This window comes from Anopheles nili (assembly GCF_943737925.1).
Source record: "Anopheles nili chromosome X unlocalized genomic scaffold, idAnoNiliSN_F5_01 X_unloc_14, whole genome shotgun sequence".
Lineage (NCBI taxonomy): Eukaryota > Metazoa > Arthropoda > Insecta > Diptera > Culicidae > Anopheles > Anopheles nili.
The window spans coordinates 67374-95332 of NW_026525472.1; the positions used below are offsets into that span (position 1 = coordinate 67374).

Genomic DNA, 27959 nt, shown 5'->3' on the forward strand with positions numbered 1-27959 from the left:
ATATATATATAACTTCCTCCTATCTTTTACCTTTAAAATTATTTCAACCTATTTCATTTCGAACACCCACTTACGGTATCCATTTAGGAATGATCTTGATAAAATACTGAATACACTATTGCATTGCATTTCCAACAATTTGACACATTTATAAGCATTTTTCATAATTCGTAGCTTTACACATTCAAAATCCATTATAAGTGTGTAACATTTTTATTTTTTATTTATTTATTCATTACATATGTTCAACTCAAAACCAATGTTCAAAAATTTTATTTTTGAACAATTCAACACTGAAACATATGTTTTAAATGTTGCACAGAAAAATATTAGAATAAAAAAAACAACACAACACCTTTACAGCAAACATCAAAGCAAAAAAACACAATACATTTTGCATTTCACGAAAGATGAGCTATTAAACAATTTACATAGGTTAAAAAAAACTCTGCACTCTCGAGGGCTTGTATGTTCAAGTTCCTAAAAATTGTTGGTCAATATTAATAAACATTGTAATTAATGTATGCAAAGTGATTATGTTATTTTCCAATCTATTTTGCTTTATCATCAAAAAGTTGGTATGTTGAGATGATCGACAACAACTATTTCACGCTCAAAAACATTCAACACGTTAGAAACAGATTTATTTGTTACCGGATTTCATTCCAAGAATAGCTTCGGCAACACCTAAGAAGTATACCATTTGTGCTATACCAAAAAGAGGTGCAATTACAATCATACGGCACAGTCCTCCTTTGAAAAAGGCAGTTACACCTTCATGCTTTAAAGTTTTACTAAAAGTATAAAAAAAGAAACAGATTATTTTAGAAATGAAACGATAAAAAAATCGAATTCAACATCATACCCGATGCAATCTGCAACCCCATTGAATTGCATTTCCCCTTCGACCTTCTTTATCGCTTGAAGACGCGTCTTAATAACATCGAATGGATTTACTGCCAGTGCTGCCATTGAACCGGCAGCACAACCACTCAAAAATGAACACCTATGAAGAAAATTTTCATTTGTTATAATGAACTAGAGATAAATGACAACTATTTACCAAAAAACAGCCTCATTACTTCCATCGTCTCGCCGAGGACCAAGGGCATTAAGCGTAGCGAACAATGGGAAGTACACAATGGAAAACGATACATCACGTAACATCGTAGCACCCGTTCCTTTGTAAAGTCCTGTGATACCTTTCGTACGGATTAGTTCCATCGCTATAGAGGTTGCCGAAACTTTTGGCAATGATTTGCCAAGTTCCTTTGCCTTCAGAGTCAACAACGAAAAAAAAATAATTACAGAATTAGGTTTTAATTACCAAGTTTCTTTTTATAAACTAATATTGTAACATAAACATCTTATCATAATCACAATACAAATCACATACCTGTGCTGCAACTCGACCTGCATCTTGCATTTGAATTTTTAATAGCTCCATTGGGGTGGTTATTACAATTTGACATAATCCTGCTAACCCACCTGCTGCCATTTGACGAGTAATAGGCAAAGTTCTAATGCAACGCAAAGATAAATCGAATAATTATCGAAATATTTCAATCAATCAGAAACGATATTGCATTCAAAATTAACCTAAATCTATACAATCGATTGTGATTCAAGAAAAATAAATTCAATTTCTTCAATGGGTTGCTTTCGACTTATCTCGTCGACTTTATCAGTAATGACAAAACTTAACTAGCACATATCGATTCTTGCGTTTATACGATATATAATACGTATGCACACAACCACATATTACTCTTTCCCTAAATCGCTCGCATTTATGATTTACAAGAATCCATTACGATACATATTTTGAGGGGTACATGTAGCGCATCCAATTATGCGACGTAAAGATACCATGAGTACAAGTATATAAAAAACCATGTACGCACAATAACAGAAAAAAATAATCTTTTCAATCCTCTGTTACAAATTATACACATTAAGGAGTAAATGAAAACTGACACTGTTAACAATTTTTCACAGTTTTTCCAATTTTTTCTACTTTTCTGGCGGTGTACTGTTTTAGCTTTACAAACTTACCCATTGGAGGTGGTTAGATGATGGCGGAAATAGTCGTTTGCTGCTAACTTTATAGCTTTTTCGGGTGTAATCAGTAAAATGTTTACAGCAGAACCACGATACATGCCAAAGTAGCCTTCGGCACGATAAGTTTTTCTAAAACAGTCAAGCCTAAAATATGACAAACAAATTAGATACATAATATTATTCACATTTTCCATGCCATGCATACTGTTTTGAAATAATGCAATTTAGAATTCTATAAAGTTATAATAACAAGAAAGTGATGCTGTTATTTGCGCATTGTTAACCGAGTCAGCCTGCTATCTGCGGCTGATGGGAGGAAATACCTTTCAGCTCACAAATAATTATTCCAATTTAAATACGGCCAGGCCGTTCTTAAATAAATAACAATAACAATTTGCGCATTGTTTCATGAACTTTTACGTGGATTTAGTTTGTCGGAAGGTACGCTTTCAAAATCACAGGCAAACAACCGATGTGACAGTGTTATAGTTTTTTTTGTTATAATAATATTCACAGTACGTGCGTTACTCAATCCAATTGCAAGCAAGCCAATATATATTTTTATTTTTAGCGGTTGCCATAACTTTTACTTACATGGAATGGTACATTTTCTCTCCTTTAGGTCCTACTTGCTGATTTTGCAAACGGGTTTTTACAAGATCTAAAGGAAAAACACATGATACGCCGATGATGCCAGCAATGCCACCATTTATAATTTTGGGCAACAATCTAGAATAATTCGAAACAGAAATTTACAACATAAACATTAATATTGCTTTAAAACATAAAAAAAGATTGAAAAAATTTAATACATTTTTTTTCTCTCCAAACATGAAGGCTTTTGTGGTATCTACCTAATTAAAGTATTATATATTAAACGATGCAAAATACAAACGATGATGCCTGGAGATCGGCAGAATTGTCCGAGGATAAGCAAAATTGGTACGATACTTTGCCGTGGTACGCGAACATGAGCACAGAGCCAATTATCCTACCGCAAAGGTTCAAGTCCTTATTGAAGGTAAAGAGAAAGAGTTGGATGACCTGTTCTATAGCCCTCTTGCAAAAGATATTAACCAGTGTCCAAGTATGACTTCAAAAATATCTTAAAGAAATTGCAAAGTGGCGTCAGTACAGTTCTCATTTTAAAAAACCAATCAAATCGTTGGTATCAAATATGAAGTTGCGTACCTAAGTCTAGGGCATATACATGAAATAAGATAGGTTGCAATACAACAACTGCAGGAGTATTACAATGCTGAATACCGCCAATAAGATCTTCTCGCTTGTCGCACAAGAACGACTTGTCTTATTCGACAAGAATGATTTTGGCGACGGCTCGACACGCGGATCAAGGTGAACACTTCGGCGCCTCTCAGTAGGACTAGACGCTAGGGGGCGCTGTTAAGGACTCGGCTTCGGAAAGACCGAGAGCGGTCGTTACCAGGGGGCAAAGGTCGAAATAGGAACAGGTCGACGAGCAGCTTGCGAGATTAGCGGTACTTTTTAACATCAGCACTTGGAGGAGAAAGAGGTTGTTTTAGCTATCGATTAAAAAGTAAAGATTGCTCAAGACATACGAATACCCGAGTTTGGATTTTAGTTTTGTTAGTAGTTTAGATTTGGCAACAGTAGTTATCTTCAATTCTTTTCTAATGAATTTTTCGGTAAGATTCATTAGTGATTGCGTTATTGTGTTATTCGCACTTCTTACAATTATTTCATGATAAAGATATGTTTGAAATATGTTTTGTGTTTTTTACATAATGCAATCCTATGACTTAGAAATAAAAATTAATGTTTGTATATATATATATATATATATATATATATATATATATATATATATATATATATATATATATATATATATATATATATATATATATATATATATATATATATATATATACATATCTATATATATATATATATATATATATATATATATATATATATATATATATATATATATATATATATATATATATATATATATATATATATATATATATATATATATATATATATATATATATATATATATATAAACATATATTAATAAATATATATACATATATATATATATATATATATATATATATATATATATATATATATATATATATATATATATATATATATATATATATATATATATATATATATATATATATATATATATATATATATATATATATATATATAAATATATATATATATATATATATATATATATATATATATATATATATATATTCATTACTTGAAACTAATACTGGCGAAATTTCAGCCTCCTCAATGAACAACGAAGGGGGGCTCGCATACAACTCACCCCCCCCCCCACGGAAAGTGAATATTATTGGCTTTAAACTGTAAATGATGTCTAAATTGGCTGAAATTCGGCAAACATGCTTCTTTTTACATTCGGCAAAAGTATTCAAAGCTCCACCAACTCCCGCGACGTAAAAATGATGGCTCCCATACAACAGCCCCATTGGGGAAGGAGAGGGGGGGTGGTTAGTGGGAAGGAGGTCGTCTAACAAATCTTATAAATAAAAATAAATGTTTGTATGTATATGTTTGTATGTATATATACATATATACATATATATATATATATATATATATATATATATATATATATATATATATATATATATATATATATATATATATATATATATATATATATATATATATATATATATATATATATACATATATATATATATATACATATATATATATATATATATATATATATATATATATATATATTATATATATATATATATATATATATATATATATATATATATATATATATATATATATATATATATATATATATATATATATATATATATATATATATATATATATATATATGTATATATATATATATATATATATATATATATATATATATATATATATATATATCTATATATATATATATATATATATATATATATATATATATATATATATATATATATATATATATATATACATATATATATATATATATATATATATATATATATATATATATATATATATATATATACATATATATATATATATATATATATATATATATATATATATATATATATGTATATATATATATATATATATATATATATATATATATAAATATATTTATAAATATATATATATTTATATATATATATATATATATATATATATATATATATATATATATATATATATATATATATATATATATATATATATATATATATATATATATAAATACAAAAAACAGATCTGGTAGAAATTTAGCACAAATGCATCTATTTATATTTTGCAAAAGAATCAAAAGTTTCGGCAGCCCCGATCAAGAAAAAAGGAAGGGCTTCTATACAACCACAAAAAAGGGGGCAAAAATACAACACAAAAACACAACCAAAAAAAGGGGGGCAAAATACAAATGAAGAACGAAATATCCGCAATTCGACAAACATGTTTCTTTTAACTTTTCGAGCAGAAACTAAAGCTTCAGTTACCCGAAGAAAACACGGGCATCTTCTATACCATTTGCTGCCCTTATTATGAAATAATATGTAGGTCTGTTAATTGCTATACAAAATTCAAACGATGACCAATTTCTGAACATGTTTTTTGACAAATGACCAATCTGAACATGTTTTTTTAAATCTGTTTGTAAAAAGCCTAACCCTCCTGCCCCCTCAGTGGATAAAAGAGTAGGGGGTCTTCCATACATTCCCTTTCACAGTAATTGAAAATCGTTGAATACAAATGACATTGATTTATCCTAAATATTGCGTATGCATTTCTTAAAACTCTCTATACAATATGTGATGAAGTATAAGTTTCCCGGTTTGGTATATCTTTTCATCATAAAATATGACTGTGAAGTACATATGTCGTCGAAATCAACTAAAATTTGATCACTTAATACAAAGACTTTCAAAATTCCAGTTCTACAAGCGGATAACCCTCTCCCTCTACCAAACACAGAAAAGTTATTGAAAAATACATATGGCTTCCAATTCGATTGAAACACGGTACAAATGCTTCTTCCTATTCATAACGCGACGAAAATTCATTTACGCCAGTGCGAAATGCTTTGGAAGGTTTCCAAAGAACCTGCTGTCGGTATCACAAAGAAAATAATTCGGTCACAGCAATAAAGCTTGGTCCGGATGATTTTAGGTGAGGATAATTCTTCTTACACAAAATTTAAAAAACAAGAACTCCCATACAAGCTCTTCCTATTAGAGTATTGGAAAATATGGTCAAGCATAGCAATCATGTCTGATTTAATTGAACTGAGGCAAATTCCTTAAAAATGTCCATATTTACTAGAAAATTAGAATGGTGACGTTGCATCTCTCCCGGGTGGAAGCAAATTGGTGGGGGGCATACAATACCTATTCAGAAAATTGGAATAAAAAATGCCCAATATAACAAATATCGTCTAATTTAACAACAACTTTTCATGTACGCCTTAACACAGTCTATGCAACAAGTAGCAAAATATCATATTCTCCAATGCGAAACGGCGGTATGCAACCCTTATTTATTAGAATGTTCGAAACTCGCTCAACGATACAAATGTTTTTTGTTTAACCTTTCCAACGAGTGAATTTTACATTATGGACGGGAAAGGAATTTCCGTTTTTCCAGAATATAAAAAATTCACATAAATGCGAAGACGTCAACAAACAGTTCAGTTTCCTGCAACTTTTCTCTCTTCAAACACTTATTCAGACACTAAGCTGGGCTTAGAAAATTAACTCATTTTCGTCCCATGCATGTTAAAATTTAAAAGTGTAAAATACTTTGCAACACATAGCGCTATGCCCTTACTCAGTAAGATTCAATTGGGTTGAGTAGCGTTGGAAATGTGGTTGGTGTAATAAATTTAAATATCGATTTCAGAGCGTAATGATTACAAACTCGGAATGGCGTTTTGAAAGGGAACAGCAATACAGATGAAATATAAAGGAAATGGAAAATTGTTTCCAGGTAGCTTCAGTGACGAAATAAGAATACGAGATAGAAAAGTAGAAAGATTTGATCATCATACATGCTCAGAATTGATAAGCAGGATTCAAGAAAAATGATAATGGATAAAATGGATTTTCGAAAGAGTTGAAGTGCAAAACACTATGCATAATAAATAGGTTTTATTAACTTCATGACGTTAAAGATGCGAAAGATAAGGTAGAAAATTTTTCGGTAACAACGGGTTGATCATACGAAACAAAGATTATGAAGAAAAATGGTAGTTGTGAAACAACAAGAGAAGAAAGGATTTGATATAAAATCCTTTCCTTGATAGCTAAGATGGTTAAAACAGTAAATTTGTTAAAAAAGCAGTGCAGGACAGTTTTAAAAAGCAAGGTATAGCCAATTGGATAAGATGTGCCAAGAACAACAGCGAAAGGTGAATTAAATTACATAGAAAACATTCATAGACTAAGCTAGAAATCACTATATAGAATGAACACAACTTATTGAAAAAAAATATACACATCAAAAATTGAATTACACAAGCATACGTAAAAATTCCCCTTTTATGTTTCCTTAAACTATGTCGACCCGAATGAAATCGGGTTTATCAGCTAGTTTATAATAACAAAGTGGTATTATATACTAGTTTAAATTGAAAAAGCGCTATATTAGATTTGCAATGCAATGCAACCAAGACAAGTTATAAAACAGCAAAAACATTAATGATATGCACCAATGAAATATGCAAAAAGCCATGTTGTTGAATTAAAATATAATAGTACATACATATAAAGCAAAAAGAGAACATACTGACATAAAACACTACGGAAGCTCATACTATTCAAAGAAGTATTATAGTCAATAAAGTGTCAGTGTAAATGAAAATGTACATATGGCAAAGTATTTTTTAGAAAGAGTAAAAAATTACTTTCTACGATTGGAAAAAAACTACATTCCAGTCGTTGATGATTATAAAGTACTGAATTTAACAAACATGATTTATCAAAGTTTTTCTTTAACTATAGCCTAAACAGGTGTACTGACATAAAAACTCAAATTTATGCCTTATTTTTATTTAAAGCCTTTATTTATTTAAAAACAGTTATGTTTCTTTTAAGGTATGATATATCCGTTTTAAACTTTAAAATTCTAATAAAATAACCAATTTACCAATGAAACAAATGATTGGTTGTAAGCCAATAAAAGTTGAACTTTTTGAAAAATCATTTTTAACTTTGAAGCTTTATATCCTCAACGATATAAATGATAAAAGTCTGTATTTTCGGAGTTAACTATATTACTTTCAAAAGAGAATATCGGATTTAGAATCAACAACTAAAACAAAGTCGCATATGATAGCATAATCAGGTTAAAACTTTACGATTCAAGGAGAGTTTTTGGAATTTCAATGTGCTGCTTTGTTTCTGCTACAACATAGTGTTAGAGAGAGCCGCCTGAGATTCAGGATATAAAATATCTTGGACCGTCTTGTACATGTCAATCATTCAATAAGTATCATTAGCTTGTAACTCGTGTACGTAGCATTCGAACAGATTAAACAGACATTAGAGAACCTTGGATTAAGGATAAACAAACAAAACCTATCCAGGGCCAAAAACCCTACAAAGGCACAATCGTCTTGATGTATTTATTAATTGCTATATGTTCGCCATAAATGCTATACATATTCATTGTTATTGTTATTTAAGAGCGGCCTGGCCGTATTTAGATTTGAACAATTATTTGTGAGCTGAAAGGCATTTCCTCCCAAAAGCCGCAGAGAGCCTTATCCCAGGCTGACTAGGTTACATACTCATGGACAAACCCAAACAATATTAACGCAGCAACATTTCCTAACGTAACAGATTATGATAGCATGACATTCAATACGAACGAGAAAGATTCATGAAAAAACAAAAAATAATACCAATGATAAAAAAACATTAACTAAGTAAATAAATAAATAATAGAGGAGTGTTGAAATCAAAGTGAACATAGTTTTCATTAAAACTACGAAGACAGCACAGAAAAGGCTCAAGAGATCCATAGCGAGTACGACGGAATCTCTAAGAGGGAACGAGGACGCAAGGAATGGCAGAGAATGTAAAAGGGAACATGTGACAGGAGATATGGCGCGTCAACACAACCCAAAAGCAATCCTTGAAAGACACTATACTCAAAAAACGTTACCGGAGCAGATAAGACGGCAGAGCTGATGCATTACGTCCTAGAAAACGACGCAAAGCCAATCTAGTAAAATAACGCCGAACTCGCTCAATTTTTGCATTCATTATTCCACCAGAGTCTCTCTAAATTACGCTTGCGTACTCAAGGGTAGATAGAACTAAACAACAAAACAGTGCTCTGAGACAAAAAGGATTAGAAATGTCTTGAGTAAGGCTACGGATTAGTCCCATAGCTTTATCCGCGAGACTGAGCACTGAAATTATATGCTTGCTAAAAGGTTAACTTATCATCCAAAATTACACCTAGATCCTTAAACGAGGCAACACGATTTAGAACCAACGAGTTGATTGAATAGTTAAAAATAGGGATTTTCTTAGCTGACCTCGAGAAGGACAAAACAACGCATTTCTCTACGCGAAGCAAGAGATAATTTGCCGAAAAGCACTTGGTCAAGGAATCTAGGTAGTTTTTAAGGATAACGCTATCGTTATACCCAGATACAGGAAGAAAAATTTTTAAATCGTCAGCAAAAAGTAGATGACCGGAGGCAGGCAAAACATTAGAAACATCATTTAGAAATAACAAAAAAAGTAGTGGAGACAAAACACTCTCTTGGGGCACACTGGAGGGACAACGAAATTCACTAGACAGGACAGAACCAAGCTTAACTTGACAAGAACGAAAGCAAAGAAACCACTTCAACCAAGTAACCAACTAAGCCACCTTGCGTCCACCTGCAATCTATTATCCAAACAAGCGTGGAGAACAAAAATTGCATAAGGTTAGTAACAGTAGATCTATTTGGCATTAATCCATGTTGCGAGGGACTGATCCACGAATTCACGCTGGACGCAGCCACTAAGTGAATAACCATTTCCATAACCTTACTGCAAGGACTTCCAATAGAAACACCACGATAGTTAGCAATATTAGACCGATCCCCTGTTTAAAAATGGGTAAAAGATAGCTATGGCACCAAGCAGCATGAAACACTCCCGAAATTAGAGAGTGTTTAAACAAACAAGTGAGTGGAGAAGAAAGGGCTGCTCGACAGCGAATAAGTACCGCAGATGGAATGCTATCTGGCCCCGGAGAAAAAGAAAACTTCAATCGGAAATCGGTATAGTATCATCAACAACATTCTCCGGTGTGTATACCAGACCTGATTCTAGGCTAGAGTTGCTCGCACAAGGCTCGACAAATACACTCGAAAAATGGTACATAAAAATAGAGCAGATGGCTTCAGAACCAAAGGTTTTGGTACTGTTCTAGAACATTTCATTGTGCAAAGAATTAAAGCGCTTTCGCGAATCAACAAAACGCCAAAACGAACGCCGCGAGTTCACTCAAAATCACAGTGCAGATTTTGAGTAGCAGAACGTTTTGCCCCGCTCTGTTAATGGGTTAGGATCCGACGCCTCTAGAAGGCTACACAGGCTCTCCTTTCCAACTCCTATTCCGTCACGTCCCCGACGTGCAGAGCGGTTAACATGTATCATCGTATATCTAAGCTTGGGTAAACGGGCTGGTTCCAACCCCTTGGGCGGATGGTGGCGCATGGCTAAACAGGAGGGGGGTGGGCAGTGCGGGTAACCGGGCTGTCTGAACGTCGGGGGACAGCCAGACACTAAACTAAACTGTCCCGAGACCCTCCAGAGGTACTGGGGGCTCGAGCGCGGGGCCAGTCACGCGGGGCCTGCCTCGAGTAAGAATACGACTACGGAAAGCAAAACGGAGAATTTTCGAACTGGACTCAACGGCAACCGACCCCTGCAACACCCCCGGACATTGATAATGGGCTCATGGAACGTACGCACTCTGCACAGAGCCGGAGCCTTGAAGCAACTAGATGACGCCCTAGCCACACTGAACATGGACCTTGTAGCACTACAAGAACTACGATGGCTAGGGAATGGTGTGCTAAGCAGACGTGGTGAAAAACGGTACCACTTGTACTACAGCTGCCACGACCGCCACCATATGCTCGGAACGGGTTTCGCCGTGGGTCCGCGGCTGAAATCCGAGGTCATCGACTTCAAGGCTATAGACGATAGGCTATGCACCCTGCGCATGCGAGGCAAATTCTTCAACATCAGCCTCATAAACGTTCACGCCACTACCGAAGACAAAGACGAAGAGGAGAAGGACCTTTTCTACGGCCGCCTCGCAAAAATCATTGATAAGTGCCCTAAGCATGACCTCAAAATCATCTTGGGGGACTTCAATGCAAAAGTCGGTAGGGAGCCAATGTACCGCCAATACATTGGTGATCACATTCTACATGAGCACAGTAATGACAATGGTTATAGATTGGTCCAACTTGCAGCAGCAAGTAATCTGGTTGTGGGAAGTACCAAGTTTGCGCGTCGGGACATCCACAAAGTTACTTGGGTGTCCCCAGATGGAGCCACCTCCAACCAGATCGATCACGTGCTGATAAGCCGCCGAAGACAGTCGAGCCTGTTAAACGTCAGAACCTATAGAGGAGCCAACATCGATTCCGATCACTATCTGGTTGGCTTAGTGATACGTTGCAGAATCGCCCGTCCCCGTAACAAAGGGGATGAGGGAAAAATGCAGGCCCGGCTCAACACGGACTCCCTAAAGGACGCTAAAGTCCAACAGGCATTCGAATCCGCTTTAGGTGAGTCTCTATTACCAGCAACTCCATACAACACTACGAGCGAACGGTGGAGCGCTCTAAAAACAAAGATATTGAACTGTGCAAAATCCACACTACCACCACGTCGGGGCAACACCAAATCTGGCTGGTTCGACGACGAATGTAGACTTGTGACGGAACGTAAGAACTGCGCATACCGAGCAATGCAGCAGCGGCATAGAACGCGGGCATGCGCAGAGAATTACATACGGCTCAGACAAGAAGAAAAAAGATTACACCGCACCAAGAAACATCAGTGGGAAGAACAACGAGTGCAGGAGCTCCACGGAATCTGAGTGCGATACGGCCCAGGAAAAAAGTTTTACCAAGAGATAGCAGGTCATCGAAAAACCTTTATACCTAAGGTGACCTGTTGTCGAAATAAGGATGGAAATCTGGTCAGCTACCAGCCAGAGATCCTCTCGCGATGGGCTCAGTATTTTGATGAATTACTAAAGAGGCTCCACTAGCGGATGATATCATGCTACTGCCACCTAGCATGGACGAAACCCGAAAAGCAATCCGTCGATTGAACAATAATAAAGCACCCGGCACCGACGGAATATCAGCCGAACTGATCAAAAACGGAGGTGCAGCACTTGAACGCGAAATTCATCAAATAATTACTGAGGTGTGGGATAGCGAATCGATACCTTGTGATTGGAATCTTGGTGTCATCTATCCCATATACAAGAAAGGAGACAGGCTACAGTGCAGCATTTACAGGGGTATTACGGTGTTGAATACTGCCTATAAGAACTTCTCCTTAGTCTTGCAAGAGAGACTTGTCCCATTCGTAGAAGAGATAGTGGGAAACTATCAGAGGGGATTCCGAAGAGGAAAATCAACCGCTGACCAGATCTTCACCATGCGGCAGATCTTGGAGAAGAAGGCGGAGCAACAGCTCAAATCTTTCCATCTCTTCATAGACTTCAAAGCCGCATACGAGAGCATAGCTAGGGTAAAACTTTACGACGCAATGAGCTCTTTTGGAATCCCGGCCAAGCTTACCAGGCTTCTTAAAATGACCATGACCAACGTCACATGCCAGGTGATGGTGGATGGAAAACTCTCAAGGCCCTTTGCTACCACCAAGGGTCTGCGCCAGGGCGATGGGCTTGCCTGTCTCCTTTTCAACCTGGCGCTAGAGAGGGCCTTCCGAGACTCAGGAGTGGAAACCTCGGGGACCATCTTCTACAAGTCAATCCAGATTCTGGCATACGCTGATGACATAGACATCATTGGTTTGCGGCTCTCCTATGTAGCAGAGGCTTACAAACGGATTGAGTAGGCGGCTGAGAACCTCGGTTTGGAGATTAACGAGGCAAAAACCAAAATGATGGTGGCACCATCAGCGGCCCTGCTAACAAATACTAATGCGAGTCTACGCAGGGGTGACGTACAGATAGGTGAGCGAACCTTTGAGGTCGTCCAAAACTTCACCTATCTTGGGTCAAAAGTCAGCACCAACAGTAGCATAGAAGTTGAATTACGCGCAAGGGTGCTGGCAGCCAACCGGTCATACTACAGCCTGAGGAAACTTCTCCACTCAAAATACCTGTCGCGACGGCTGAAGCTGGAACTATATAAAACACTCATAGTTCCAGTACTCACATACGCCTCTGAGACATGGACCTTGTCCAAAACTGACGAAACCCTCTTAGCCGCGTTCGAGAGGAAGATGCTCAGAAGGATTTTTGGCCCCGTATATGTGGAAGGACAATGGAGGAGCCGATACAATGACGAGCTCTACGAACTGTACGATAGCCTCACTGTCGTGCAGCGAATTAGGCTCGCCAGGCTCCGGTGGGCTGGTCATGTCATTAGAATGGCACCGGACGACCCAGCCCGTAAAGTCCTTTTAGGCTGCCCACATGGACAGAGGAGGCGTGGTAGGCCCAAACTGAGATGGAGTGATGGCGTGGATGCGTCCGCCAAAAAGGCCGGGATCAACGATTGACAGACGACGGCGCTCGACCGCGAGCGGTTCCGGTTTCTCCTGGAGCAGGCCAAGACCGCCAAGCGGTTGTAGCGCCTGATAAGTAAGTAAGAACGTTTTGCCCAGAGTTTTAAAAAATGAGGTTTCAGTACCATTCTACCCTGGTATAAAATGTAAAAAAATGCCCGTTACCCTGATAGTGTTGTACACTGCACTCTGTTTTGTTTCACATTGTCGCATTGTTTCACATGCTCCATACATTGCATCCTGTCGGATATCGCCAACATTAGGATGTCTGGTCTGCCATTCAGCTCAATAACCTTGTAGTTTATATTTCTTCTCCATACGTCATGCTAGAGTACACCAACATAGATACACCGGAGAAAGCGTCGCTCAAAAAGAGTTTGGATTGTTGAATCGATTGGTTCAGGACTCAAGTCGTCGTGAACTAATACACTGATTCTCAATCGAGCCTTATCTTTTTTGTTCCTTAGTACTTCGACATAGTATCCGACAGCATATTCGAAAAATCATGAGGGCTTCCAAAACCCGGATGAGTTTCCGCTTTTTTACTTACAACGATACACAGTTTGCGCATAGTTTGCGAAATGTAGGTCAAATACATTTTGGACTCAGGTAATTTATCCAGTCGATCTATACAAAATTAAAACATTTACTCATTGGAACGTTGGAAGCCTTTGAGCGTTTTCCTTGGGTAGGGAGCGCTCAAAAATATTAAATTGAGAATGCCAAGATTTTACTTTGCTTGACACACCTGCTTATTTTGTTCCCTTATCCAGGTTTAACAAGGTTTTATTTACATAAAAAACGTGCATTATGTATGCAGTTTATTTGACTAATGTAGCTATGGTAACAATTAAGAGTTTCATTACAGTTTTTATTAATGGTTTAGTTATCGATTACTAATGTGATCGCGATAACTGTGTTATACATAAGGAAAGGCATATTTAGCTATGTGTGTTGGTATGCTATTTGATCGCAGTGATTCGGTATGGTAGATCGTATTTGTGCATCATCTGTTGGTTATTTCTTTTACGATTAAATGTTTTTGCTTCGTTTGAAAAACACAATCGCTGCATTCTTTGTTTTGTGTGCTATTGCGAAGAGGAATGAGTTCTATGTACATTGGTAGCGTGAGAATCTAAAATAAAGTTAGATATTTGCCAGATATACTTCTTGATCGGTAGCATTCCTAACGCACTGCACGAAGAACAACAGAAACCATCGATCATCACCCTGGTAATGAAATGCGAAGAAGTCCAACATGAACGGAGCGTGAAAAAGACAAAAAGCTTAAGGATATGCCTAGAATATCACTTCATCTCTCTTTCCCACATACCATACGGCGAAACTCACGCACTCACTATTTCGCTCTGTTGCTTACTGACCTGCATGCTTGATTGAACTTTATTGTATGAATTTTACATTCGTTGTTTTGATTTTACATTCGCTCTCGCTGTCGTAATCTGCCGTCTCTCTCGTACAGCGTTACGCGAACTGTCTCCCAAGAGAACGTTTATATATAGACTAGGTAAAATTTGGCCCGGTTGCAGGAGGGCGTATTTGCATGATATTCTCGAATGCTTGTGTATGCCTGAAAAAGGGAGGTTCTCGTTACGGAACGATGCAAAAAAAATACAGACCCTGTTGAGTCAGTGCAGATACATAAATACTAAAAGCATCTGCTCTTCCTGTTCTGGGTTCATCAGAACATCGACCGACACGTCAGTACCGTGTGCTTGACGTCAATAGCATCAAGTTAACTGACGAAAATATAGTTCTTCAAACAAAAACTGCGTAGTTCGGAAAACTAATAAAATTATAGAATGGGACAATTTCTTCCAATGAGAAGTCGCACTTGTGATGGTCGTACGGTATAGACCCGGGCTGTTCCAGTTAGAATTGTTTTCTACAGATGTAAATTCTAGTAACACAAATTGATCAAACTCTTCTTGATCCCTTAATTATGGTATTGTGGAAGCTGCATGTCCCACAGTCAACAACGTTTGAAGACATTTTGACTATACCGTACTATCTCCACTCAACAGCAACGCTGCGAGTCCACTCAAAGTCACAGTGTAATTTTTTAGTAACAGCATGTTTAGCCCAGAATTTAGCCCATGAGAGCAAAGCGTGTCTTAGAGCATTCAAACGTTAGAATCACTCCACACCAATCAGTTGCTTAACGTTTGTATTTGTTTTATGACGCGCAACTGTACTTGCAAAATTCAAATTCAGTGCTTCATTAAGCGCAAAAGCACACTTTGCCGTGAATTGCAAATTGATTCAGCACGACCTGGTGACATATCCTGTTCAATAATAGCCCTACAGTTTGCTAGGTTCCTCGTCGCAGCTTCGCATTGACATATCTGCTTCAGCCATCACAATTGCTATGTTCCTCTGCGCCTGGTTCTGAACTGACGTTCATTGTCAAACACCTTGCAGGTGAATCTCGAATCCGGCTTCCAAAAAGCATGCATTATCCATCGCACCCTGTCGGATGTCGCTAATGTTAGCATGTCCAGTCTGTCCTATAGCTCAACAACCTTTTAGTTTATATTTTTCCTCTATACATCATAGTCGAATACACCGACATATATATAGATACACCAAAAAAACGCGTCGTTGAAAAACTCACAGAGAGTTTGGACCCTACAATCGAATGGTCGTGTTGTCGTGAACTAATACGCTGTTTCTCCATTGAGCCTTATCTTTTTTGTTCCTTCGTACTTAGTCTCAGTATCCGACAGCATATTCGGCACTTCATGGGGCTTCATAGCCGGATGAGTTTCCGCTTTCGTACGTACAATGATACACAGTTCGCGGAGTTTAGGCCAGTTACCTGACGCCCTTGCTTATTCTGCTATGCAGCCAGATTAGGTATTATTTATACACCAAATGTGCATGTGCATGAAAGTTATGATTTATTTATACACCAAATGTGCATGATGTATGTAATTTATTGGAGTAACGTACCTATGAAAACAATTAAGAGTTCAATTGCAGATATAGTTACTGTTTTAGTTATCGTATAGCGGAGTTTAGGCCAGTTACCTGACGCCCTTGCTTATTCTGCTATGCAGCCAGATTAGGTATTATTTATACACCAAATGTGCATGTGCATGAAAGTTCTGATTTATTTATACACCAAATGTGCATGATGTATGTAATTTATTGGAGTAACGTACCTATGATAACAATTAAGAGTTCAATTGCAGATATAGTTACTGTTTTAGTTATCACTAGCTGATAAACCCGATTTCATTCGGGTCGACATAGTTTAAGGAAACATAAAGGGTCATTTTTACGTATACTGGTGTAATTCAATTTTTGGTATGTATATTTTTTTCTCATTTAGTTGTATGAATTTTTTTACGTGATTCCTAGCTTCGAATTCTAAGGTTTTCTATTTCATTTAATTAATCTTTCTTTGTTGCTCTTGAAACATCTTATCCAATTGGCTATACCTTGCTTTTTCAAACTGTCCTGCACTCCTTTTTTAACACATCTACCGTTTTAACCATCTTAGCTATCAAGGAAAGGATTTTATATCAAATCCTTTCTTCTCTTGTTGTTTCACAGCTACCATTTCTCTTCATGATCAACCCGTTCTTACCAAATATTTTCTACCTTATCTTTTGCATCTTTAACGTCATGAAGTTAATAAAACCTATTTATTATGCATAGTGTTTTGCACTTCAACTCTGTCGAAAATCCATTTTATCCATTATCATTTTTCTTGAATCCTTCTTATCAATTCTGAGCATGTATGATGATCAAATCTTTCTACTTTTCTATCTCGTATTCTTATTTCGTCACTGAAGCTACCTGGAAACAATTTTCCATTTCCTTTATATTTCATCTGTATTGCTGTTCCCTTTCAAAACGCCATTCCGAGTTCGTAATCGTTACGCTCTGAAATCGATATTTAAATTTATTACACCAACCACATTTCCAACGTAACTCAACACAATTTAAAATTGAATCTTATTGATTAAGGGCATAGCGTTATGTACAACTATATGTTGAAAAATATTTTACACTTTAAAATTTTGATATGCGAGGAGTGAGGAAGAGTTGAGTTTTTTATTGCAGTTTAGTGTCTAAATAAACGGTAGAAGAGAGAAAAAATGCAGGAAACTGAACTGTTTGCCGACGTATTTGCATTTTTGTGAATTTCTTTTATTCTGGAAAGACGGAAATTCCTTTCCCGTCCATAATGTAAAATTCACTCGTTAGAAAGGTTAAACAAAAAACATTTGTATCATTGAGCGAGTTTCGAACATTCCAGTAAATAAGGGTTGCATACCGCCGTTCCCGCATTGGAGAATATGATATTTTGCTACTTGTTACATAGACGTACATTAAAAGTTGTTGTTAAATTAGACGATATTTGTTATTTTGGGCAATTGTTTTTCAATATACCAAACAGGTATTGTATGACCTCCCACCAATTTGTCTCCAACCGGGAGAGCTCCAACGTCCCCATTCTAATTTTCTAGTAAATATGGACATTTTTAAGAATTTGCCTCATTTCAATTAAATCAGACATGATTGCTATGCTTGACCATATTTTCCAATACTCTAATAGGAAGAGCTCGTATGGGAGTTCTTGTTTTTTAAATTTTGTGTAAAAAGAATCATCCTCATCTAAAATCATCCGGACCAAGATTGCTATGACCGAATTATATTTTGGTAATACAGACAGCAGGTTCTTTGGAAACCTTCTTTTGTTTCCCACCGGCGTAAATGAATCTTCGTCGCGTTATGAATAGGAAGAAGTATTTATACAGTGTTTCAATCGAATTGGAAGCCATATGTATTTTTCAAAAATGTTTCTGTGTTTGGTAGAGGGAGAGGGATAACCGTTTGGTTATCTGCTAGTAGAACTGAAATTTTGAAAGTCTTTGTATTAAGTGATCAAATTTTAGTTGATTTCGACGACATATGTACTTCAAAGTAATGTTTTATGATGAAAAGATATACCAAACCGGGAAACTTATACTTCATCACATATTGTATAGAGAGTTTAAAGAAACGCATACGTAATATTTAGGTTAAATTAGATGTCATTTGTATTTACAACGATTTTCAATTACCGTGCAAGGGAATATATGGGAGACACCCTCTTCTTTTCAACCATGCAGGGAGCAGGAGGGTTTGGTTTTTTACAAACAGATTTATAAAAAAATGTTCAGACAAATTGGTTATCGTTTGAATTTTGTTCAGCCATTAACAGACCTACATATTGTTTCATAATAAGGGTAACGAGTGGTATAGAAGATGCCCGTTTTTTCTTTGGGGTAACTGAAGCTTTAGTTTCTGCTCGAAAAAGGTAAAAGAAACATGTTTGTGGAATTGCCAATATTTCGATCTTCATTTGTATTTTGCCGCCCTTTTTGTGGTTGTATTTTTCTGTTCTATCTTTGTGTGCGCCTTTGTTGTGGTTGTATAGAAGCCCCCCTTTTTTGTTGATCGCGGCTGCCGAAACTTTTGATTCTTTTGCAAAATATAAATAGATGCATTTGTTCTAAATTTCTATCAGATCTGTTTTTTGTATTTATATATATATATATATATATATATATATATATATATATATATATGTATATATATATATATATATATATATATATATATATATATATATATATATATATATATATATACCTATATATATATATACCTATATATACCTATATATATAGATTTATATATATATATATATATATATATATATATATATATATATATATATATATATATATATATATATATATATATATATATATATATATATATATGTACCTATATATATATATATATATATATATATATATATATATATATATATATATATATATATATATATATATATATATATATAACCGAAATTTTTGATTCTTTTGCAAAATATAAATACATGCATTTGTGCTAAATTTCGACCAAATCTGTGTTTTGTATTTTTAAGTGAATAATATAGCCTTCTTTGATAGAGGGCTGTATGGGAGCCCCATTTTTTCCTCACCGGAGTATTTTGACGATTTGGATTCTTATAAAATTGAAAAAGATACATGCATCCCGAATTTCAATCAAAGCGGTGGTTCTTTGTATTGTTTAGTAATAATTATACATTTTTTAGACGCGGGGGTTGTATGGGAGCCCCCCTTTTCATCTCGCGGAGGTGGATAAAGCTTTGAATACTTTTGCTTAATGTAAAAAAAACTTCCTTTCAGAGGGTTCTAAAAAAACAAAAATGAAATCCCGTAACTCGAGAAAATATATTAAATGGAAATATATATTAATTTACAACAATATTATATTAGTTTACTCGTAAATATATATTAATTTACAACAAAAAGGTAGGGTAACAACTCATTATATATACACCGCCACCCCACCCCCATTTTTTGACAGGACCCTGAAAATTGGTAACATATATAAACAAATAGGTTACCTCAAAAGTGTATTGTTTACTTTTATTCAACTAGCAAATAAAATCATATGACTTGCAAAAACAACGAAATCAGTAGTTAAATTGATTAGAGTAATATAGTTTCTACTTTTTTATTTTAATCAGACGTAATTTCGAGGATGCTTATCAGTATTCAAACGTGTGTAGAATGGATAAATCTCGGCATTTCAAAATTATCGGAACCCACGTTAGCCTTTGAACTGTGTAAGAAATCTGTCTTCCGATAATGCATAGTTCATGATGAAAAGGACAGTTTTTTGTAGTATAAATCTTACCCTTAATTTATGGTTCAGAAAGGTGCTTTTTTACAAATCTAGTATTGTGTCTTTGGGAAACTTTCCATGACTTTCATGTATTTAAGCCCTCGTCACACAGCATTGGTTGGTTTGCAATTCGATTGGTTGTTGGGGGAGAGGGGGCTTCTGCACAATATAAACCACCTCCCCCCCCCCCCTCCCACCCCACAAACTCCTCCCTCACACAAACACCCCACACACTCAACAACCCCCACCCCTTCCCACTTATATACATTTTTACCAAAATATTTGCTGCTCCCTCTCACAACAACCCTTCCTCCCCTCCTAACAACAACCCGATTTGCAATATAATTGGTTGTTGGGGAGAGGGGGCTTATGCAAAAGATCAATCACCATCTTCCCAACCCAACAACCGCCCCTCCCACAAACCACAAACACTCAACAACTCCCCCCCACCCTCTTCCCACTTAAATACATTTTTATCAAAATATCTGCTGGGGAAAAATTATATTAACGATGAAATTTGTTCGACAGTATCTAACTTTACCATGTAAACAAGACACCTTTGAGCTAACCCATTTGTTTATACATGTCAAAAACCATGGGTGACGTATCCATGGCAGCGCTCCAATTTTCAGGGTCCTGTCTTAAAATGAAGGGGGGGGGGGTATATACTGAGTTTTTACCAAAGGTAGTATATTAGATCTCCAAAGTAACCCAAATGGTTTACAATACAGAAAAGATGTCATATCAATCATATGAATTTAAAGAGTGGTATGACCAATGAAATTTCCAAAAAGTTATGTTGTTCATTAAACAAAAAATTGTATATTTGCTTTTAATTAAACATTTAAAAAAATGTTATTTGAAATAAAAACTAAGGAAAATCATACTATTTGATGAAGTTAATTTTCTTTTAAAGTTAAATTTTTTCTGCAACCTACTCTGAATATCATACCATAACAGTAGTTTAAATGTAAATGTCAATATTGCAAAATACTTAATTTAAAGGTTGAAAAATACTTTCTATGCATCAAATAATTTACATTCCAGACATTGATGTTTATAAAACAGTTCAGTGCTTCGATGGTACAGCTCTTTCTGGTCAATACTGTACAGTCATGTTCACTAGATTTGGTGCTACAGAGCGTTTCCCAAAAATTTTCAAAACCATTTTGAATTTCATTCCACCCATCCAAAAAATGCTGCTAAATAGTCAGCTGAAGTATACGTACTGAACGGCTGAAATTTGAGCTGTTTGGCAAACTTTTTTTACTTTGGAGCTTTGTATCTTCGAAGATGTAAATGCCAGAAAAATAGAACTTATGACTGTCCTTGCGCCTACGTGGAATGGATTCGGCTAGTATGGTGAGTGCCAACTACAAAACGAGATCTTTACTTTTACAGAAGGAAAATGGCTTAATGTCTAAATACGACCAGGCCGTTCTCAAATAAATAACAATACCAACAAATGGCTTAATGTGACTTCAACGAAATGGGTCATGTGACTTTAACCATTCAATGTTCTGTATCAAAATGCCTGTACGTGCCCTTTACGGTTGCTGAATTATGTGCTGATTGGATGTTATTGTTTATTTTACGTCATTTTTGTTAAGCGTCATCATGTTAAGCATATTTTGTTTGAACAATCTTGTAGCCCTCTACAACTGGAAGAATTAGTATTTATATTGAAAAAAATTAAATTTGGGTGGGCTCGATACCCGAAGCTTTAGCATAAACACACAATACCATCGGGCTCGAATCTTGACTGAGGAGGACTTGACTATCCAGCTACGTGAAATTTTTAAGTCATAGAAAGTCTTAGCTTAGCACAGTAGGCCTTGACCGGTTGTTGAACAATATGTTCGTCAATGATTGGCTATGCAAAATTCAAATGATAACCGATTTGAGTGAACCTGTTTTTTTACTTTTTTAAAAAGGAAACCAAGACTATCTGTCCTCAAGGCCTGCCCTTGCAAGCTGTTTTAAAGGGAAGGCTACCATATATTCCCGTCTGCTGTAACAATGAAAAAACCATTCAAAATACAAATGACTTCTGATTCGATCTAAATTTTGCATACGAGTTTCTTATCGTTCTCTATATAATATATGATGGTGTAGAAGCTTGCCACTTCTGAAAAAAGGAGGCAATGGTACATCCTTTTGACGAATTTCACGAAAACTCAAATTTTATCACCTTATATCTAAAGTGGCAAAATTTCAGTTCAATAAAGGGGAATCATCTTATAAATAAAAATTGAATGTTTGTATATATATTGTATATATAGACAATATATATGTATTGTATATATAGACAAAAAGAGATAATCGCTTAAAATTATAAATGGAGTCCAGTTTTTCTGAAATTTGGCAAACATGTTCATTTGGACATTTGGTCCAAGTATTCAAAGCTTCATCCACTCCGTGAGGTAAAAAGGGGAGCTCCCATACAACCCCGCATGCAGGAGGGGGTGGGGAGCGCCTAACAAACCTTTAATAATTACTAAAAAGTACAAAGAACCATCGATTTGATTGAAATTTCTGGTGTATGAATCTTTTTCATTTCTTTAAAAGAATCTGAAATGTCAGCTACTCCGGTGGGGAAGAAAGGGAAGCTCACATACAACCGTCCATTAAAAATCTATACTATTCACCTAAGAATATATAACACTGATCTGGCCGAAATTTAGCACACATGCTTTTTTATATTTTGCAGAAGAATCAAATATTTTGGCCACACCGGTTCAATAAAGGAGGGCTTCCATACAACCACCCGTCGAAAAGTCTATAATATTCGTTTATTTAAATATTGCGTATAAGTTTCTTAAAACTCTCTATACAATATGTGGTGAAGTATAAGTTTCCCGGTTTGGTATATCTGTTCGTCATAACATATTCTGTTCGGAGTACAAACGTCGTAGAAATCAACTCCAATTTTATCACCTAACACAATGAGTTTCAAAATTTTAGTTCTACAAGCGAGGACCAAATAGTTGTCACTCCCCATTCATCAAACATCGAAAGATTATTGAAAAAAACATATTCGGCCACCAATTCGATTGAAACATGGTAAAAATGCTTCTTATTATTCATAGTGTGGCAAAGATTCATGTGAGCATGTGCAAAACACATGGGGGTGACCAAAGAACCTTCTGTCTGTATCACCAAAAAAATTATACGGCCATAGCAATAAAGCTCGGTCCGGATGAATTTAGATGAGGATGATTCTTCTTACACAACATTTTGAAAATAAAAGCTCCCATACAAGATTTTCCTATTAGAATATTGGAAAGTATAGTCAAGCAAACCAATCATGTCTGATTTGAATGACATGAGACAAAATTTAAAAAAGTGCGGTTTTAAACAAATTTGTGGCAGGGCATACAACACCTATTTGGAATATTGGAAAAAAATGGCCGAAAAATCGCCTAATCTTACTACAACTTTACATGAACGCCGTAACACAGTCTATGCAGGAAGTAGCAAAGTATCATATTCTCTAATGAGGAAATGGGGGGATGTAACCTTAATTTATTGGCATGTTCAAAAATCGCCCAGCGATACAAATGCTTGAAAAACGAGTGAAATTTACATTATGGACGGGAAAGGAATTGCCGTTCACAGAATAACAAAAAATCACAAAAATGCAAAGACGTCATCAAATAGTTCAGTTTCCTGCTTCTTTTCTCTCTTCCACCATTTATTTAGACACTAAACTGCGCTTAGAAGCTCAACTCATTCTCTTTCCATGCGTGTTAAAATTTAAAAGTTCAAAATATTGTTTTCCATGTATAGTTATTAATAATGATTCCTTATTCAGCAAGATTCAATTTTCAATTGTGTTGAGTTGCGTTGGAAATGTGGTTGGTGTAATACATTTCAGTATGGATTTCAGACCGTAATGATTACGAACTCGGAATGACGTTTTGAAAGGGGACAGCGATAAAGATGAAATTTAAAGGAAAATTGTTTCCAGGCAGCTTGATGACGAAATAAGAATAAGAGATAGAAAACTAGAAAGATTTTGAACGTCATACACGCTAAGGATGGAACAACGTGCTACTTTTCCTCATTGCTAAGTAAATAAATTGATATGACGGATCCAAGAAAAATGATAGTGGATAAAAAATGATTTTCGAAAGAGAAAGTGGAAAATTCTCGGCATACAAAATAGGTTTTATTAATTTCATGACGTGAAAGATGCAACAGATAAGGTTTGGTAAAAACGGCTTGATCAAACGAAACAAAGATTATGAAGAGAAATGGTAGTTGTAAAACAACAAGAGAAGAAATGATTTGATACACATTTTTTTCCTTGATAGCTAAGATGGCTAAAAGGTAAGATTTGTTCAAAAAGGATTGCAGGATATTTATATATAGGTATAGCCAATTGGATAAGATGTGTCAAGAGCATCAGCGAAAGGTGAATTAAATGACATAGAAAATATTCAAAGACGAAGTTAGAAATCACGTATTTAAAATGAATACAACTAAATGAAAAAAAATATACACATCAAAAATTCAATTAAACAAGCATACGTAAAAATGCTCCTTTATGAGTTCTTAAACTACGTCGACCCGAATGAAATCGGGTTTATCGGCTAGTTATATATTATAGCTACACCGATAGGGAATAAAAATATGCTTAAGAAGAACCTACTTTTCTGTTTTACAAAACATATTCTACAGTTGTTATTTTGATATGAAGTATGGATGAAATTAGAAACAAATTTTAATTCTATTTCTCAGAATGTAGAAAAATGCATTCAAACATATCAATAATGTCTGAATAATATGAAATTAGGCAACAAAATCTTTTAAAAATCCATACTTACTCCATACAAAATATAGAGAGGTTGCAGTTCGCTCGGTTAAGAGCAGAGGAGTGGAGCTATGCATTTCCTTTTCGGAATATTTCAACTCATTCACTCCCGGTGCATGTTCTAATACAAATTTGAAAAATATTCTTCAATGTATGAATAATAATAAGATTATGTTTGTTGAAAATGTTGTCTCAATAAATTCAAAGGATTAAAAACTGATTCTGTGCTAGCTGTGAGACTTTCAAAAGAAAAAACCAATGTCAGGTTCTAAGGTTTGAACAATGCGTTACTTTTGCTCATTGCTAAGTAGAAATATGACGAGTCCAAAAATAACGAAACAAGGTTCAGGTGGTACAAGATTAATGATGAAAAGAACAGGTGTAGACAGAAGTTTTGGCGAATTACATGACGAGAAACAGACTAGAAATTAGGTTGAAAAATATTGACTAGAAATGGTTGATCGTACGACTAGAGCAATGGTCTAGAGCAATGGTGATTTGAAACGGCGAGTGAAAAAAAGATTTGATTTAAATTTTCTCTGTTGTTAAGATATTGATGTCAGGAAGAAGTAGTGTGATAGTTACGATACTTACAAGGATAGATTCGTTAAAGAAGGATTCCATGAAAGATTGAAAAGGTAAAGCCAAATTTATAACCATGAAAGATTGAAAAGGTATAGCCAATTTTATAACCTTGCTTCAAGAACAAGGAAAAAGGATCAGTGTAGTAAAATAGGAAATCTTCATAGATAAAGTTAGAGATTGATTAAATAGAATGAATGCATATACAAATCAAGAAAGAAGAATTGACATATGTATGTATCGCACTAGCATTCGTAAAAATGGCCCCTAATGTTCCCTTAGCACATTGGCGGCTATTTGTGTTATATTTCCCAGTATAATTCACAACATTTTTTTTTTCAATTATGCACAACTTTTTGACTCATGAGACATGCATTACAATCAATATTGCTCTAGAATTTATCAAAACAAAATTGCATAAAATAAAAAAATTGAACGGGATAGTGTGGCAGATCTGCTCTGTCAACTTAAACTGTTAAATATATGCAATGAAATAAAAAAAAAAAACAAACTAAATACCTCACTCTGTTTTACTCTTATTATGTTCTTTGATTGTTTAAAAAAAACAATAAAAAAATGTGACAAGTCTTGACCTCTTCTTTCGAAATCGTAAGGCTTCCAAACGATTATTTTATCATATTAAAATCAACACATGCATAATTATTCATGATATAATAAATCATTCATATCCAAAGTAAATGTAATTATTCCGATGGATGTAATAACCTGCTTTTGTAAATTTAAATCCAACAGCAGCGAATTGTTGTCAAGTAAAACGCGATTATAAATCATCGAGCCCATCAAACCTCTTTATCAACCTCTTTTCAATTCACGATCATCATATACCACACATTGCTAAGATATTCCACGACAGCCTTAGATAGCCCATCAATGTTGATTGAATACAAAGGCATCTGGTAAAAATCACTCACTCGGCAATAACATATACTGATAATGCTAACGACTTACGCAAATTGCTTCGAGCTGCTGACAACGCTCGCTGATGGAATGTTGCTGTTGCTGGCCATAATAAAGGAAGCCTACAACCGAAAAGAAACATATATTGCAACTGATCATCTTCAATCACTCCACTATTCGTTACACATTTCAAGAAAAGAGACGAATCGAACAAATTGATTATCAATTGCCCACTAAATATGGTCATTCAATACCAATTGATAACATAAACACAGCACAAAAGACCTGATAATCAATTGTTTATCATTTTATTATCAAGAAGATTTAGGATTGTCTTGGTTTCTTAGTTTTTTTTTGCGGAATCTAGTTATGTAAAATTAAAGATATCTTCCACTGATCATTGATTAAACTGATCACTTAGCAATGATTATCAATAATTGATCGAAACATTCAGCACGTTAATTGTCTTGATTTATCAAATTTAGGTAGCATGTGGTGCCCGGCGTCCTTACATAACATGCAAAAAACAGATTCGTTTTATCCGATCGATCATAGCTCTTTTAACTCCTTTTAAAAACGTTCAGCTGCGGACTATTTCGGTCTATTTTATTTTAATAATACAATTGACTATAAGTTTAATACTATTGTTTGTATGTGTGATTATATTATAGAACGAACAGCTTACTTCGTTAACACTGGTTATGAGCACTACGGGAGATGTACTGTACACTCAATAAATTTCACTAGTCAGACACAAAAACGTAATTTTTAGCAAAACACCACTGTACGGCCTGCTATTGGCTCTGGGGACTGCTTTAACAACACGAATATGTTGAGCTATCTTGCTATCCCTTTTGACTTATTTGAAACAACAAGAATCCTGCATGATCAGAGTTGTCAAATGTATCGATTGAAAATATATTATCATTTCTCTCATATTAATCTTTAAATAAATTTCACACAATCAAAGTAATATAGTTGGGCATAACTGTGTTATTGAAAACAATAAGTTAAGAAAAATAATT

At 35.1% G+C, this 27959-nt stretch overlaps 1 protein-coding gene across 1 annotated transcript; it reads right to left on the minus strand.

Annotated features, from left to right (window-relative positions):
• Window positions 1-420: 420 nt before the first annotated feature.
• LOC128729453 (mitochondrial glutamate carrier 1-like) lies at window positions 421-27725 on the minus strand. The gene is made up of 8 exons (XM_053823040.1): window positions 27620-27725; window positions 26986-27056; window positions 2656-2790; window positions 2056-2205; window positions 1397-1520; window positions 1064-1275; window positions 866-1006; window positions 421-794 (listed from the first exon to the last, which is right to left on the minus strand). The coding sequence occupies exons 2-8, from the start codon at window positions 27042-27044 to the stop codon at window positions 644-646; spliced, it is 972 nt and encodes a 323-aa protein (XP_053679015.1). The 5' UTR covers window positions 27045-27056; window positions 27620-27725; the 3' UTR covers window positions 421-643.
• Between the last annotated feature and the right edge of the window lie 234 nt (window positions 27726-27959).